Source organism: Acanthochromis polyacanthus, chromosome 2, assembly GCF_021347895.1.
Source record: "Acanthochromis polyacanthus isolate Apoly-LR-REF ecotype Palm Island chromosome 2, KAUST_Apoly_ChrSc, whole genome shotgun sequence".
Taxonomy (NCBI): domain Eukaryota; kingdom Metazoa; phylum Chordata; class Actinopteri; family Pomacentridae; genus Acanthochromis; species Acanthochromis polyacanthus.
The window spans coordinates 6419707-6438991 of record NC_067114.1 but is presented as its reverse complement, the minus strand read 5'-3'; the positions used below and the strand labels follow the sequence as shown (position 1 = coordinate 6438991).

Here is a 19285-nt window from a genome sequence, read left to right as displayed (position 1 = left end):
ATGTCAAAAAAATCTAAATCTGACTGTTTACCTGCTGTGTCATTTCAATTTCAGTCTTTCTCTTCTTCCCTTAAAGCCCTCTGAATTACCAAGCAAATATCAGTTCAATAAGGTGTGGGCAGCCTGCAGGAGGCCAGACCAGCAGTCTGTTAATAGAAATAATTAAAGCCCAGTAATGGTGCACTGACTGAGAAAAGAGCAGGGGAGGACAACACAAACAGTAGAACAGTAAGGGATCCTCTTTTTTCTTAGCTTCACAGTGCAATCTTTGAGCTTTTGTCATCGGATTCCCTCACACGGAAGGCATATGCTTCAACAACAAAAAAAAAAAAAAAGCACGATATTGCTCAGAATTGTGGCCAGCAGCTGACATGTTTTGCTACACACAGATAAATGTATTTCAAAACAGAGGATACTGATGCTCTATGTAAGCTATATACGACTTAGGAATTGTGAAATAATTGCTCAGGGGTACAGTGACAAGCAGAGATAAAATATAAAAGGGTGTTTCCATGTTTTCCTTGTTCTCTCTGGTCACCCTGCTCTTGCTTTCCCTTTCTGTGCGTTAAAGCGTGAGTGATTTTTATGAGCAGCGGATGCCTCTGTGGTCCGGAGGGGTTGCAGACAGATAAAGGGTGTTTTAGAAGAATAATAATTGAAATATTTGTAGAGGTCAAATCCCCCATTGACATCCTTTTATTACTCTGCCAACCTGCTGTGCAATAAATGAGACTGAATGGAGCACACAACCGTGCCTACTCACAAACAGCAATGCTACACGCAGACCTCCACAACAGATCATCCTTTGACGTATGGAAATCTGAAGAGTGAAGAAATGCAGATGGGCCTTGTGAGGCCAAAGCCTGACAGACAAGTGTGACTAGACTGGTGGTGCTCGAGGCTGTGAAAAGGAGACCTGTAGGAAATCCTGGTGCACGCATTCAACATGCTGAGCACCCGCAGCACTACATTCCAAAAGAGCATGGCAGTCAGTGAATTGCAGTGCAGAGTGCTCATTCTATATACTTTCAACCAGAGGCTCATCGCTCAGACTGCATGTGGCAAAACTACAAAACAAAGCTTGAACCATATAGAGAGCCATCTCAATGTAGCAGAACACTCACATTACTCCTTAATGACTGCTCAAGGCCACAAGCCTTGAAAAGGAGCTGAACCAGAACAGCCTTTCCATCTTTCCTGCATAATAACATTTATGCAGGAATGTCAGTTTAGCATTGCACGCAGCAAGCAAGCGGCATTTCTGCTGCCGACAGATGGTATTATAAGTTACAAGCTGAAGTAGTCTAGTTGGGCACATTAATATGTCTCTGTATTTGTCTGCTTCCAACATAAAAATCAGCTCCAAGTTCCACTCAACAAACCATCCTAATTGCCCCAACCTGCTATCTGTCTATTACACCTGTGTGTGTGTTTCTAACAAGGGACAAAAGAGACAGAAAAAGGGACAGAGAGCAAGAAAGACACACTGACACAGACTTTACATACAGACAGATAAATAGATACATGGAAAATGACAGAGAGAGGAGCAGCAGAGAAAGAGTGCTTCTCAAAGTCAGGAGAAATAATGATTGTGGAGCTGAAAAGAAGAGCGAGGGGGCAAAAATAAAAAGACAGACACAAAAGGAACCCCCTGAACTAAACTACAGTTTGGCTTCCATGAGAAACAGCATTGACAGAGGGGGGGAAACGAGGGCTGTGTTAGACGCAGTCAAAAGACACCGGCTTTTACAACAGAAACGCAAATCATTACTGCTACCTCTACCCAACCTTGTTTTCATGCTCAAGTAAGCTCTTTGGTTAGTGAATGTAATGCAGCCTTTTAGTGTGTCTACAGGCCACTGAAATGGCTGTCAGACTTAATGAAAAAGAAGCCACTCAACAGCTTGGTTCACAAAGAAATTGGATTTGTGTGTCTTAATACCAGATATGGAGAGATAGACACTTAGTGTATGCATCTTATAATGATTGAGAGACAGAGAAAAAAGAAGCGTTGCTGAGGAAGAGCACTACTACTCTATATAGATGCAAATATACTCAGCTTGGGGTCTCTGAAGTAAGGAGGTGGACAAAGCCTAAAGAAAGATCCAAGGATTGCGCTTTCCATTGATCTCACCCTTGTACTTATGAGCCTTGGCCAAGGGCTTGCGGACATGCAGCACAGTTGGGAAAAATGAAACACTCGACAGGAGCATCGTTATCTACAGATTATCAAAGTACAGAGGGAAAAAAAAAAGGGCTGGAGGAGTCTTTATGACGGCGAGAGTCCAAACAATAATAACACTCCTTCCTGCTGGGAACAGAGCAATGGGTAAAATCGTCTTTGGAGCAGGGGGAAACACACTGTGAAAGTTCAACTTCACGCACGCAAACATAAACTGTGCACAGACTGCAGCTCACTGCTTCTGTCTGAGAGGTGTCCAGATCTGTTCGGACCACCCAGCCTGCCCCTGCTCGCCTCTGACCTTTACAATACTCTGGATGCATTGGCTAAATTCACAGCACTGTGAGACTATATGTGTGTAGCCATATCAGTGTGCATACCTGTGCAAAAAAAAAAGCATTAAACTAAAACAACTGCCGATCTGTGTTAACACCAACACGGTTTCTTAAAATACAATCAAACAAACTAATGTTCTTCATCTCAGTTGCTGACATGACCTGAAGCATTTGCTGGAAAAATAAACCTTTAACTTGTAAATGTGCAACAGCAAAAGATTAATGTTAGTATCAAACAGCAGCGCAAATGAACTGAGATGTAGCACAGATCAAACACGAAAACAATAAAATACAATGTATGTTTACAGAATCAACACGCATCTAATCCCACAATAATCCCTAGAGAGTTACAAAAGTAGAAAGGTAAAAGTAAAGCTCCGAGTAAAACAAAGGAACGCAGAGAAAGGATGCCCCATTTCTGTCTCGGTAGGCGGTTCAGTTTGTGCATTAGACTTGCTGCTGCTAATACACAGCAAAAAAAACAAAAAACAAATATGAACTATAAAATTTTACATGTATTTATATTACCAAAATATGATGCAATATGATATAATGTCACACTTGTGCTGTTTTCATACGGGACGTAGCCCTCTGTGATGGACGTTATCACTTCCTATGCTCTATTACTAACCTGATTACTTTGCATAAGCTAACATTAAATATTTTGTTTGGTGTGCTTGCTGATGGATCTCGGTGGCTAAACACAGCTGGTATGAAATTAGGCAATGTTAAATGCAATGAGGTTCATGATATCAGTAGTCTGTACGGTCAGACAACACACATATCTCATTATGTTTTCATTAGGCACAGCACTCCCATTATTTAAATCTGCTATTGTCCACACCATCTATGTCAGACGATGGCGCCTAATGGCCACCATCAAACATTAAGCCAAACAAGTCTTTCTATATTTCTAAAATATTATTCAGTTTTTAGATTTAATAATGCCCACAGTTTCCTAAACAACACGCTGTGCAGATGATAACATAAAAGGCTTTTCTCATTTAATTCAAAGCTAAAGAGGTCGGCTCAGACAGGCTTTTTCACACAGAGCTGCAAAACAGAGAGCAAAAAAAAAGGGAACAAAAATCAAAGTTTCCTTTTTGCATGGCTTTTGTTTTCTAAAAAATCCTAACTATTTGATTACTAATAACTCCCATTTGTAAGACCAGCTGACAAAGCCCTGCTGGTAATTACCAGGGATGTTGATTTGAGGAGTGTATGAAACTTTATCCTAGGAGAGCTAAAGAACTTAAGTTGACACCAGCAGGCGACCAAAATAACAGCCATAATCACAGTGTGCTATCACCTCAGAGAAAGTGGGAGGTAAACCACAGTGTTAAAATTATCAAGTAGCACCGTGAGTAGTGATCCTTGAATGGCTAAAAAGAGTCTGAATGTGCAGGTAAACAGCGATGGCTGTTGTTTTCTCTTTGGGTGGCAAATCTGTTCAAGTCAGTCTATGCGTGTGTGTGGCGGATGGTTGGTCTGGGCTATAACGTACCTCTGCTAGCTCGATCCACGTGTTCCAGGTCATCAACAAACTTTATCACATCTGGAAATTCCTCCTCACATGCTTTTGCCAAGAAGTGGAGTAAAGTGGTCTTTTGGTCTGCTGACTTTGTGTCCTTTAGCTGTAGTAAAATACATACACACAAACGCACACAGTTACACACAAAGACCTATGGTAGTGAGTATTTTGAACACAGAAAAGATATATCAGCCCATGTGTTTTGATGGTCAAGACTCATAATAATAATACCACTAGCAACAATTAAGGGACAGTTAAGATAGATTATTTTAGTTTAGTCATAAAAAAGAATAAACAAACAGTCATTTTCTGGTCAGGAAGCTTGCAGAAATGTCGACTACCAAATAAACTGTTTGGACCCCAGCAAGTGGAGAGCATTGTGGTCAGCTGTTCCACAGGCAAACCAGTCTATCCTTGAACTCTTACATTGTGGCAGCATGAAATGTTGCCAGAGGCATTGCAAATGCAAAGAAGCCTCCTGAAAGTGCACAATTCGGTGTCAATGTGGAGGAGACTATTGAGGAGACAAAACATTCAACTACAGCAACAAAATAATAATTACATGGATTTCTGAAAACAATACGAAATATGTATTTTTGTTTATACTTCCCAATGCATCTTTTTCACTGATCAGACATTTGACCTCGCTGTCATATTGCCAGCTCGTTGTGCTGCTGGACTTTTTGTTTGCAGTTCTCATACAAATTCCTCTCATTTTTTAATAGATGCATCACCATTTGGTGATGAGTTTTTAAGTGACAGCTCAGTATTTGCATCCTTCCCATGTCAACCCTTTACATCTGTCTGTCTCACAACATCCCAAAAAGCAGTTTGATTTTGTGTTTGGGTTAGACAAAAAAAACAAATATGAAACACATGTCGGTAAGACCATTTAAGTAGCAGTCGCTTACAGGTCATTTACAAGCTGCTGAAAACAGATTTGCTGTATTTCAAACTATATTTACAACTAAATCAATCACTCAGAGAAAAAAGTCAGACGCAATAAAAAGGGGGCATCCCACTCCGAAACACATCACCCACACAAAAGGTTTGTGCCATAACTGTGAACAAAAAGTCAGACAGCACAACCAGAGAGCTGGGAGCATAACGGCAAAGCAGACAGTGAGGGTAAAAGTCTGATCTGTGAGAAGGCAGCAAATAGAACCGTAAACAAAAGAGCATACCAACACAAATGTAAACAGATACACATTTGCTTGTTAGAGAGTTGCAAGTTTTACTTTTGTGATGGCATGTTGTTTGAGTGAATTGTATTCAGAATATTTGTTTGAAATTTACAAACTTTTGCATGATTATATGGACACAAATCTGATCCCACATGAGATCATATTTTGCACCATGTGAAAGTTCAGACTCTCCTTGTTACTAAGTATACAGTAGATGCTTTATTAATGATGCTGTGTAGTTCAGTTCCTGTAGTAAGATGAAGAAATGAGATTTTTTCTAGAATATCAGGGATGCTCTTTTTTTAAACTCGAGATTATCCGATCGACAGCAGCTGGTTCGCAGGTAAATCGCGATAAAGTAAATTAACTTGCACCACAGCCTACATGTCACACGCAGATGGCATGATGTGGTTTTCAAGAGTGAAGAACACACCAGCCATCTAACTGAACCAAAAAATATTTTCAAGTGTGTTCACATGCTGTTAAATGTACTGCAGCTGAGTAGCTAATTAACTATCTAACCTGCAAACTGATGTTGGCAGGGCACTTTCCCCTAATGAATGTTTCTGTAGTTGCTGCTTCCACAAGCTAAGGTGCAGGACAAGACACGTTGCAGTTGGTTAGGAAGTTCAGGAGGAGACTTCAGTGGGAAAGCTAATGTGAGTTGGTCTGTTGTCTGGCTCAGTGCGACTTGTCTATGACAGAAGTTACTAAGTTATGCAAGGTTTGATGGCTATATCTGAAACAAGGTCTCCATTTATGTAGACTTTTGATGCATATGAATCCTGGATTGGTATCCTATCGAATTTTGCCAAACTGTGGGGACAGACAGTCTTATGACACCAAATACATATACAAATACTGCCTGGTCAAAAAAAAAAAAGTTGCACACTCTAATATTTTGTTTGACTGCCTTTAGCTTTGAGTATGGCACTCATTTACTGTGGCATCATTCCGTTAAGCTTCTGCAATGTCACAGCATTTATTTCTGTCCAGAGATGCATTAATTTTTCACCAAGATCTTATGTAGATGATGGGAGAGTCAGACCACTGCACAAAGCTGACTCCAGCACATCCCAAAGATTCTCAATGGGGCTGAGGTCTGGACTCTGTGGAAGTCAATCCATGTGTGAAAATGACGTCTCATGCTCCCTCATCCACTCATTCTTAATGAGAGTCCCATGAATTCTGGCATCACCATCTTGGAACATGTCCACGCCATCAGTTAGGACAAACTCCATTGATGGAAAAACCTGGTCATTCAGTATCTTCAGGTAGTCAGCTGACCTCATTCTTTGGGAACATAATGTTGCTAAACCGGACCAACCCCAGATCATAACTCTAATCCCCAGAGGCTTGTAGGCACTAGCCATGATGAGTGCATCACTTCATCTGCCTCTCTTCTTACTCTGAGATGCTCCATCTGATGCCTCAGTGATTTTGGAACAGTGTAAATCTGGATTCATCAGACCACATGATCGACAACATTTGTTCCTGGAAGATGATGCTTCACCACTATCCTTTCAGGTTAAATAATGCTTTGGACAGTTCTTAACCTGATTTTAGTAGTTTCAGAAATCTCTTTAGTTGTTTTCTTTGCTTGATGCAGGTCAATAATTTGACCCTTCTGAGACACGATTAACATCTTTTTCATGACCAGAGGATATGTCTTCCAATATGGTTGTTTAAGAAATCAGAAGCCCCTCACTGCATCAGCTAGGGTCAAAAAAGTTGTTGCCAGCTGAAAAGTATTCATCACTGTAGTACTTATCCACTGGAAGGCTCTTAACTATTTGCTTTGCTACTTCAGGTAGCAATATTTGTTTATTTTTTTGGCCAGGCAGTGTATATAAAAATGATTATAATAGATTTTGTGTTCTTTGTTATCTACTTGACATGTGACAGCAGAACATGTGTCATTGTCCCTGATGTAGCTACTATAAGCTATTCTGAATGCTGGCTTTATGAATGCTAAGTGTTGACAGTGTTACAGAGTATTTTATGTGTCATGCTCATACAGGCAGAAGCATTTTCACAATGTGATGACCCACTGCACTCGGTGCCTCTCTCTCGCCCACACACAACAATTTTTCAATTTCTCTGATAAATTTCCATCATTGCTCTTTTACAGTCTAATTCCACAATGTCTCTCAGTATCCCCGCCAAACATCCCTCCTGTGGAGCGTGTTGCTGTGTATCTCTCTAGGTGATCTATTGGTAGACAGCAGTGTACTCAGACCCGCTGGGTTTAATCATGTTTGTATTATCTCCCCTAATCAAACATTCTCATCTCTCTCTTTTCAATTCTGTTTTCCTTTTTTTTTCTTTTTAAAAAGCTTGAAGTGCTTGCTCACAAAAGGTTCCTTTCTGAATTTAGATGGATGGAAATCATAGCTGACAATGTAAACATTTTCCTTTTTCCAGTTGGGCTGGGCACAATTTTCTTGTGCTGTGGAGTGTGCCGTGGAATTAAGTTGTCAAACTCAGGGGCAGGCACGAAGGTGATGTCATCCTCTATATATCCTGCCTCTGACATCGACTCACACCTTCATCAGACAACATGTGCGCACAGAGATAAAGAAGCAGACAAGCTGGAACAGTAGCATTGTGCTAAAACACCCACCATAACAGGCCTTTATTAATTGATTTATATTGTCACAGTAATGCACCTAATCCATCATGTATTTATGAATCCATGTTTGTCGATGCACACGCAGTGGTGTTTATACGAAGAGACGCATCTGACTCTAACAGGGCAAAGATGTGGCAGTGACAAATGGCTGCGGTGGCTGTTACTGTGGAAACTGCAGCGTGAGTGCCAACAGCTGTAACGTAACCCCTGTGACTGGAGGAGTCTCCTACTCCAGGAATACACTCTGTTCTTACCAACACTATCAGACGGGGAAACTCAGTGTTCCACCTTCATGTGACATAAAATCCACAGGTACGGGTATTTGCTTGTGTCTGCCCACAAAAGCATGGGGGAGTCCTGTGGGTTGTGTGAACTTTCAAAGGGATAGTGATCATAGCCTCAGTTATCATTCTGAGCAGGAGAATGAGAATAAAGTACTCCTGGGTTGGGATGCTTTGATGGAAGCCAGCTGATAGAGAAAGCCCTGTCTTGTGGGGCTGATAGTGTTCAATCAAGTGAAATAGTTTAAAATAAAACGTCTCATCGCAGCAGCCACTTTGGATCAGGACACTGATAAGGCTCAGCCAAGGTGACATAAAGGGAAAAAAACTACACTGACACCTACATACATGTGAGGAAACACTCTGGGAGGAGGATAGTTTATAGACATACTCACAGGTATCACAAACATGCAAATGCTGAGAGTACAACACACAAATGTCACTTAGTGAAAACCCAGTGTTTTGGACTCATGCTTGCACAATATGGAAAGACAATATTGATACTATTTCCAGGTTTCTGAATACATGAAATGAGACTTGAGCAGTGAGAATGAGAAGAACCTTAAAGGCCACTTTTTTTGCAAAATTTTGAATAAAATTATTCAAGTCAAGCCAAGAGCACAACTGCAACCACAGCAGTGTAAAATCTATAGAAAAAAAATCCTGTCATGAGTTTAATTGAACTTGCTTCACGTATGTTGAACCTTTGCCACTGGCAGGATAAATGACACTATATGTGAACAGCTGATAGTAGGGTGAATCTTTCAACCCTTACCTTGCAAAGGGAACTGAGGTCAAAGCCAAATGACTGGGCGTTTCGAGAGCCTGCGTTCATGTAATTCCCCAGCAGCAGCACCAGCTCCAGCAGGCGACCGAAGGAGCGGCTCTTCCTGACCTCATCGCAGGCGGCGTTTACCGCCAAGATATCTGGGCGCAGATTGTTTACTTGCTCTTCAAACTGTAGTCGGAAGAGGATGTGGCTGAGGCGAGGACGCAGCCGCTTTACACTGCTCATCTGGGAGAGAGGAAAACAAGAAAACACAGAGGTATGGATGTGAAAAGAATCATAAGAAAAGGGAAATTACAGAAAAGAGACATAAAGAAGAAAAGAAATAATTTCAAAGAGAGAAAACCACATCAGAGAACACAGTCAAATTTAAAATAACTACAATCACACTTTTGGCACACACTCAGCCTATCTAATTTAAAAAGGTATTTATGCAACCAGCATGTTGAAAAGTGTTGCTAGGCAGTAGTAATAGATGCTGGCAGTGATTTGATTTGGGACCCAGGTCTGGTAAGTTAATTGTGGAGTTAGTGTCCATATAGGGCAGGCAGTGGAGGGGGTGGAATATACAATAGGCTGCCTTGGATTACCACTCTCACACAATTAGAGAAAATTGGAAAATATTGCATTGGGCCCAGGACCTGGCCACAGCAGTGATTGTGTACGTGTGCGGGGCGGCAGGGAGGGGTGCAGGTTCCAATTGTCTGTTTCACACAACAGCTGGCTGTGCGGTTTGATGTCCTCCATCAAGGGTTTAATTATAGCTACTGTAATGTTATCAAATGACTATTTCAGTCAGTCAGCGAGTGAGGGAGTGTGTGCGTGGGTGTGTGCACTGTGTGTGTTTGTGTGCAAGAAAAGGAGGGAGGAAACAGAGCAGAAGAATTAGACGGCAAAATTAAGAAATAGCAAGGTGCACGAGAAGCAAACCCTCTGCTGAAATGAAGCAAAGAGATGGGATGAATTATGTGATGAGGATATTGTACTTAGCAGAGAATAATCAGAGAATAAAGAAGGCGAAGTACACTCTCAGAATGAATGCGCGCAGCTGTTGTTTCCATAAAGGCTACAGAGGGTATTGGGAGGTAGTATTGACAACAAGAGGAGACGGGTTCTAATGCAACGAAATGAAAAGGAAGTTATGGAAAATGTTGCCTGTTTATTGCCAAGTCATAATCCAAGGAGGTGCTAGGAGGGAAAAGGCCGCTCTGTTGACATGCCATACATTTCTCTCATGCTATCAGCAGTGTGAGAGTATTAACGCTGAATCTAAAAAAATGCACCACATAGTGTGAAAACAAATTAATATGCATAAATATTTAGACAACTTGTAATAAATGTCTCCATGGAGTGTCAACAGCAACCAGAGTTCAGATCATTTTGACTTCATCTCACAAGAACATTTAACTTCTTTGCTGCAGAGAGAAACATTAAACAGGAACGTTGCCACTGTGTCAAAGGCACTGTACACACTTTTTACAACCAGGTCTATTTCCTGGAATAGACATTGTGTCGACACACAAAGCAGAGTTCAAATCAAGTGTGAGTGTCGGTTATTGAAAAAAGAGAAAGATAAAATGCATGTGTTTGCACAATGGTAAATTAAAAATTCTCTTTGAACCTGAGTCTTTCTGATAGGTGAAAGCACACAGGCCTCCTTGGGCCCACGCAGGCACAGTAGCGAAACAACATTATATAAGCAGGCTCTTCTTTGTTGTGCATCTCCCTCATGAACTATATACAACAGCTGAACACGCTCTATTTTTTACTCCACCACACCCCCTCCTACCCCCACACCGACCACTTAGTCCCTTCATTTTCAGTCTTCGGTCTTTTCATCCCTTTCACGGGTGAATACAAAACATAGTGCAAAAGAAGAAGATTACTGTATGTTTTTGTGACTAACTGAGTTACTAGGCAGAAACGCAAATTACACACAAACTCCTATACCACTTGTGCATAATTCCGAATAAACCTCCTTTGAAAAGTCTTTAAGAAAATGGTGCAGACATAATTAGACAGCAGTGCTGCTCTTTAATGTGCATAAATTAGTGCATCAGTCCACAGGTGTCCTGCCTTTCCTCTTAAGGCTTAAAAAGACAGAATTTTAAAAAGCTCCGGATTATGATAATCGTATGAAAGTGCTCCGTGTGTGTGTGTTTGTGTTATCATAAGGAAAAGGGACACAGAGAAAGAAATGATGCAAATACAAGACAGGTTTCCATTAGTATAACATTAAAATAGTAATAAAACTGTTTTGCAAAAGCATTTAGACATAATTATGTTCTGTTGAATTATTAAATTAATTCTGCATTGAATTTAAACCTTGAGGACACAGAAAACTGTACAAATTCAGAGGTCTTCCATCAACAAAAATACAGCAATATGAAGCAAAAGCGTTTTTGAGCTTCATGTTTGCATACAAATAGAGACATAGGTGTTGGAGAGTTGGTGTGTGTGTGTGTGTGTGTGTGTGTGTGTGTGTGTGTGTGTGTGTGTGTGTGTGTGTGTGTGTGTGTGTACTCACCACAACCCCAAACTGCTCGGGCTCTGACAAATTGGAGTACTCGTTTTTGTACTTGGTCAGTGCATTCAGCTGCTCCTGTTCTGGTAGGTGCTTTACAAGGTTCTACAAAGAAGAGGAAGAACAGGTGTGAGAAACAGAACAGAAGAAAGGAGCAGCTGTCGGGAAACTTGACACACTTTAATTTAATAATTATATTTGCCGCTATGTTATATCCTCCTCATTTTCATGTTTCAATTTGTTACTGTTGTACAAAAAAAATAATCTAATTCTTGGGAGACTGGCTCTGTCTGGGTTTCAACACCAGTGTGGCTGTTCTAAAGACCGATGTGGTGTTTTGCTGTAACTTAAGTTAGAATGAACGATAGTCCTATCGATCTTTGCACGGAGCTTTATAGAAGTCGAACCTACACCTCATCTATTTGTTGTTTGCTTTGGTGAGTTTCAGCCTCATTGGCGAGCAACTGTTGGAACTACAACACAATATTTTCTATTATAAAGTGCAGACATATCAGTAAATATGCGCATGAAGACAAACTGCGATTATTTTCCATTATTGCCAGCAGAAAATAATCTGAGCCATGTTAATTGCATTGACTTCTCATCTGAATGTAAACAGTCACATCAACAAACGCTGCTACTGTGTGACAAACATCTAAAACATGTTGAACATCTGTTCCCCGGTGCCTGGAGCCACAACAAATATCGCCCATTACTTAAGTTTGTATCGATACACTTTAATGGAATTTGCCTTAATGACTATTAATTATGTGTGTGTTGTAATTAACAATTATTGATTGAATTCATTCTTTAAAATGTACATCCATAGTTCAGGTTTGTTTTTTATTAATTTGTTTCAACTCACTTTACCCACTATCGTAGGTAAATAATTTAAAACAATTAAAAGCATTCTTGAACTTCCACATTGTTTAGTGCACACACTCAGAAGCAGAAGCTCTATATGTATTTTTTTTAAAACTGGCTTTAACTCAGTGTCCAACTAATTTTATTTTTATTCATTTTTTTTTCAATAACATGTTTTCTATTCATCTACTTTATATGCTCTTATGAGTATACATTTTCTGATAATTCTGTAAGGAAAACATAATTTCGGAGTGGAAATTAAATTAAAATCAAACTTAAAAAAATAGTAATTGAGACATTGTATCAATGCCTTAATACCTTAAACTACAATGCAACTACAAGGGAAGTTATTAGTCAGTATTGCCATTTATGATCGCTGAAAGGAAACAAAAACGGCAGAAAAAAAGTGCTGACCAATTTAATCTATGAAAACAAATTTTACAGTTTTATTTAGGAAGGCAAAAAAGATTTTTTGCAGATATTATCTTTGTATGTCAGTGCAGAACTGGTTGGGTAACCTAATAATCGCAAAGACTCAAGCACCAAAAGTATCGCCGTTTTGTTCCTTTGTTCCTTGTGGAGAAAGTTTGCATTATGTAGCATGGACAAAAGCCTGGGTTCACAGAAGACAAGAAACAGAACTTTCTTTAGAAATTGAGAATCAATAAGGACAGACAGACAAGGAGAAACAGACATTTCCACCTGGCACTGCAATTTGGATATTCCATTCTGATAAGACAAAACTAATGTAAGTCTAAATACACGAAGCAAACATAAAGAGAATGTCACCTAATTGGTCAGAGTGCATATGGAGGTGGCCGTGTTTGCATTGAGATCAAATCTCAGCCAAGTGGAGTAAACATGTATATATATAGAGGGAGAGACCGTGAGCATGTTCTCAGTAAGAAATGAACCAAGCAAGATAAAAGGTCACCTAACTCTGCCTCTTTCTGTTCATTTAAGAAAGGCTAGCAAAAGATACAAACAGTAGTAACAGAAGTGATAGTGGCTGGCAAGTTTTCCTTCACAAAGTGAAAAATAGTCAAGTTAGCTCATTGTATTGACAGACACAGACAGACACACAGACAGACACACAGACAGACAGACAGACAGACAGACAGACAGACAGACAGACAGACAGACAGACAGACAGACAGACACACAGACAGACACACAGACACACGTTTGGGTTGTACATGTGGTATTCATAGAAGTTATGACCAAGAAGCTAAGTCGTCAAACACTTGCAAAAAATACAGCACCAGAAAAATATCATTTAAAATTATCAGCTGAACATCAGCATAGTGCATATTTATTTATTTTTTATTGACAGATTGCCTGTGCTCACCAACTGCTCAAACACCTGCTATACCGCAGGCTTTACAGATGCCCAATACTGCAGCCTGAGGCAACATGCCGTTTTAAAGTAGACAGCTAATCAAGACAATAAAACAAGAGTTGGGGCATGAACCTGACCAACTGAGTAGGAGCAGGGCAGAACTAAAAATACCCCTCAAGGGGTATTTCCACATTGTAGGCTGAGTTAGCCTGCGATATAGTTTCCATCCTACAGTTAGGCTCTGATCCAGAGTTAGCTGGTCTGTAGAAGTCATCCACCGAAGCTCAGAATATTTTTACAACTATGCAAAACTTGTCTCACCTGAATCATAGGTTCAGTGAGTTGCTCCTCATCCACCTCCACGACCATGCGTCGAATTTCCTGATAAGGCATACGGAAGGAACCCAGGAAGATGGCTTTACAGAAAAAAAGAAAACAAAAAAAGAAACAAATGGAAAGAGAGATGATTCACCGTCGACAATTTATGTTGCAATTTTAGAAAATTGATCAAAGTGAAAGCAAATCGAATGAAAAAAACACAATGATGTGAAATAGAACAGTTTGTGTACACATGAGCTGCATGAAGTCGAAACCAAAGAAAAGAAGAAAAAGTTTAAGACACATCATTGCATAAGTCAGTCAGACATGAAACTGTTTTGGGAAAAAAATAGATTTGAAAAATTGCACTGGCTTAGCAAGCATGAAATTTTCAAGCAAGTGGTACAACTGGGGACAGAGTGGCAAATGCCTTGTCAGTGTAAGTCATTAGAGCAGCCAGTGGAAACATAAAAAAAACTACAAACTCAGTTAAAATATATGTCACTAGCTGAGAGTCGGATGTGGCAGAACATAAAGATTTTTTGGGAATATTTGAAGTTAAAAAGTGATGTAATATGAATAAGTGTTCTGTATTTGAGTCTGCCAGGTGCAACAGACTCAAATACAGGCATCAATTGTACACGATATACAGTAGAACCTGGAACAACTCATGGAAAAAATAAATAAATCAGCAACACAACTTTGATCAGCGGTTTTGGCAGGACATATAAAGCATTTAACCGAGCAGCATTAAAAAGAAACGTCATGTTGGAGGATTTCTATAAATTTAAATAAGACTAAACACACTAATAAAATGCACTTTACTGATAATTACTGATTTAATTTGAAGCAAAGTCGAGGTTTCCAGCATTCAACTAAAGAAACATAAAAACAAATGCATGTGCACATTCAGCTGAGGTCTATCTGACGAACTCGTCCGCTTCCTGATAAAACACATGTAAAAAAGTGACGTAACCTTCTTCCTTTAATTGCTAATGAGAAAATTTTAGTACATTAGAGTGTATTAATGGAATAAATTCCCATTCTATCCTAAATGTGACGGCATCAATCAAGCAAAAGAAACAAAACCCCACATACTCATTCTCAACCTCAATCAAACCTTTTAGTCTCTTTACCTCCTATGGCAGAACACATAAACCGCCTACTCTCTACCCCCCACCCCACCCCCACTCCCTCTCCCTCTCCCTCTCCCACTCTATAATTTCTGCTGCATGATTTATCACTGTTACTGGGCTGATTAGTCTCATTTTCTTTTAATACATGAAACAAAGGTCACGGCTCCCCTTGATATAAGCCAATGAGGTGCTAAGATCTGAGAGTGCTTAAGAGATCAGCTGGATCCTCATTAATGCCCAGTGCTTTTAAAATGGCCATTTCAAGACCAAGCATGCATGTGTGAATGTGTGTGAGAGAGTGAGAAAGAATGAGCGAGAATGAAAGACAGATCAATGCCATCACACACAGTAGCATTTTCCTTCTCTTTCTTCCTTCCTTAATGGATCCTTAACATTGTTAATTAGCTCAGTGAGAGGACATGAGTCACAGCCAGTGATGACCAGGTTCATAGAAAATGTTGGCTTGTTTTAAGTGCTACAGCAACAAGCAAAGGTCTAACTCATTCCCTGCTATTATTGTCTCTTATGGTTACAAAAAAATGCATCCAAAAAGATACAGGAGGCGACTAAAGTGAGATAAAGAGCAAAAGTGAGGCCAAAAAGACCCAGTGGGCTCTGACATCCTTTCACACATATGTTTATAAATCCAGTTCTTGGTACGAGCGAGCTGAAAGGAAACAAATACTTACACAGATTCTGTGCAATCTTGGGATCGAGCACCTTGAGCTCTTTAATTCTCTTCTTTATGGATTTCTTATCCTCCAGATCCTCCTCTTCTTTTTTGGCTGATGGAGACAGAAATACTGAATTATTGTCACCACGCAAAGGCAAAATTTACACAAATGCACGCACTTACTGTATTGCTGACATATGCATGGCACACAGAAATTCCGACAGTAAGATTATGAGATTTAGATTTCAGTCTCATGTTGAAACATAAAGACTGTAAGAGTGAAACGTGAACGCCTAGCTGGAATCTTTATTTATCGAGTTGTACTATTTTACTGTTTGTTAAGGTGCCAGATGTGTAAATACGCTTGCAAACATCATTGGGTTTTTCTTCTTGTTCTGTATTTACATATTTTTGCAAGTGAACAATGACACAACGACAGGATGCCATGCTACTAGAGAAGCTTGGAGTAAGGGTTTAAGGGAAATTGCTGTGATCACACCGCTGACGTATGGGAACGGAAAACCACGGCTTCTACATAAACACAAAGTGGCACATTCGGGAATCAGGTTATAGGTGACGGTAAGCCTGTTTAGGGTCACATGGAACCAGGTAAGTTGGATTTTGATGGTGTTTCTGGTAGATGGGAAAGGCACCATGAATGAGATCTGGATTAAAAGCAACAAAACAAGAAACACAGACAGACACAGACACACGCACTCTTGAGCCACACGCTCAAAGAGTTCATGGTTGGTTTTAATTATTTAAGACACCAGATTAAGAGAACAAAATGTACATCCCAAGAGCATGGTGGGTAATTGTCTGGTGCTGTAATTATCATGTGTGTGGTGAGATGAGAGAAAAGAGGAGAGGAGAGGAGAGCAGAGGGGAGGAGAAAAAGCGGGCAACAGAGGTAAAGAGTACAAGGGTTAATCCACAGGAAAGGTATTTCTGCTGTTCCACATGGTCTTCTTTCAGGGAGCCTGTATCTAATTAAAAAGTGAAGAGGTGTGCTGGGAGCTCCTGCATGAAAAGCCTGCTACCATGTCCACAAACATGCACACCTACAGTACAGCACCTCCACACACAGATGTACACAAACACGGCCACACACTGAGCTATCCTTGGACTTACGTGGCTCCTCTGTTGGTACACTCTCCTCACAGTCTGCGTGAGAGAGGCAAAAAAAAAAAACCACAAACACAGCCACACAAGGAGGACAATGGGAAAAAAATGCAGTGTGGAGAGAGGAGAGGAGAGAGAATGGAGAAATAAAAAATACATTTTCATAAGACTGCATTCTGTTCACTGCAGCGTGAAACACAAAAGACTAAAGTAAGGAAATAATAAATATGCTATAAAACCTTAAATGGAAATGGTTGAATACACTAAGAAGTAGAAAGTTAGATGAAGTAATAAAAAATAATGAACAGACTTCATTTCTCAAAGAAAAAAAAGCATACAATGAAAACGTGCATTGCAGGTCAAGAATACACCAGGAATGGTTAGTCACTAAATCAGTCTACAGCAGCTATTCTGATATTTCACTAATCTTTTTACATGAAATATATCAATCTCTTTGAATTACCTTTGAGACGGTTGGTTTAAAGTTTAAACAGTTTAAATATCTCTACATTATAAAGAGCAATGCAAACGCAGATTGAACATTTATCAGTGGTTCCTTTGTTGTTATTATTCATGTTGCTGTCCTTGTTGCAATCTAAGTGTTTCTGAAGACGTTCATGATGAGGAAATTCAATACATATAGAAGTTTTATTATCTGATGTTATGCAGCAACACAAGAAATCTTAAGCATCATACACTCAGGCTAAATAAAAGTGCTGAAACAGAGATTATGATGGACAGGGGGCAATTGATTTATGTCGGAGTTCTGTTCCTATGGCCCGATGTAAGTTGATTGTCATCGTAAGTCGGAACTTCGGTGAAAATGTAAACAAAGTTGTTAGGTGAATCACGATATCGATCAGTTTTTCGGAAAAGCCATGAATGCTAATGGCTTTTATGCATGTATGAGTCATTTTATAAGAAGACAACAGAACATAATATGAATGCAACAACAACAACAGAATAACAGGAATGGGAGGCATAATGAAGGGCAAAAAGTTAGCGCTTGTGGTATAATCCAAGGTGACGTACAACCGGCGAATGGAAACAAAACCATCTTACAGCACCACGTGACGACATATTGCACCGCTCCACTCGCCGTGTGACAACGTATTTGTCCGCTCCACTTGCCACCTAGTTCCACATGACGAGTTCCAACGTAACAACAAAACGCCGTAGGTCAAGGATGACGTAAACCGAGGACCCTCTGAACAGACTTCCTTTCTCAAAAAATACAACCAAACACAGAATAAAAATGTGCATTGCTGGTCAAGGTTACACCTGGAATGATTAGGCACTAAATCAGTCTATAGCAATTATTCTGTTATTTCACTAATCTTTTTAGATTAAATACGTTAATCTCATCAAAAGCATGTTTTTTTTATATTACTTTTGAGACTGCTGGTAACACAAAACAGTTTAAATCTCTCAGCAAAGGCTTTGGGGACCTTTGATTTCTACATTTTAAAGACTACTGTAAAAACAGATTGAAGATTTATCAGTGGTTTCTTTGCTGCTGTTATTATTGATGTTGCAGGGCTTGTCACAATCCAAGTGTTTCTGAAGTTGTTTATGATGAGGAAATTCAATACATTTAGAAGTTTTATTATTTGATGTTATGCAGCAACACAAGAAATCTTAAACATCATACACTCAAGCTAAATCAAAGTGCTGAAACAGAGATTATGATGTTTACACGATGCCATGGTACAAGGTTACAAATCTATTCACTAACTTAAATGCCTGGAATTGACTTCCAAAAGGCTAAGTGGTGCAAAACCAGTCAAGCTGTCAACAGAAAAAAGCGGTCTAATAAAAGTAGGCTTGAAGGACAACAGTCACTTTGCATCATCTGCCAGTACAACAGCATCCCTACTGGGTTCCTACTACTTGTGCAAATATGTTCAACAAGTAATGACACATCACATTTCACTGTAGATTGTTTTGATGAATACACTGTATTTGGAGTAAACAAAACTACGTTAAACTAAAAGATGCAAATGAGATTAATAAAAATGTGGAGAACTAAAGTATTCGTTTTTGTAATATCATCTTAAATGTGTTGCTATTGGGTATAAATTTATAGCAATACATTATTACACACACTTATATATAAGGAGCCAGGCCTAAAAAGCCTGCAGCTTACTGCATTAAGATGTTGTATTGATCTACTCATCATAACTTATAGCCCAACAGAATCTCATTTATTACAACACACACTGAAGCTCTCTTGACCACACACACAATAAACACGCACTAGCAGAATATTAACCACACTGTTTCCGCGCATATAAACATACTGTGGCTGGGCCATACAATCCATGAATCACCCTCACATAATACTGCAAGGGCTACATCCATCTCTATCGTATAAGAG

General features: G+C 39.6%; 1 protein-coding gene across 1 annotated transcript in view; it reads right to left on the bottom strand.

Annotated features, from left to right (window-relative positions):
• Positions 1-19285, bottom strand: part of LOC110952640 (protein diaphanous homolog 3-like) — a 165909-nt gene that overhangs the window by 83456 nt on the left and 63168 nt on the right. The window contains 5 exon segments of the mRNA XM_051944694.1: positions 4022-4151; positions 8921-9160; positions 11460-11561; positions 13981-14075; positions 15803-15898. Of these exon segments, the coding sequence (XP_051800654.1) occupies positions 4022-4151; positions 8921-9160; positions 11460-11561; positions 13981-14075; positions 15803-15898 (663 nt within the window).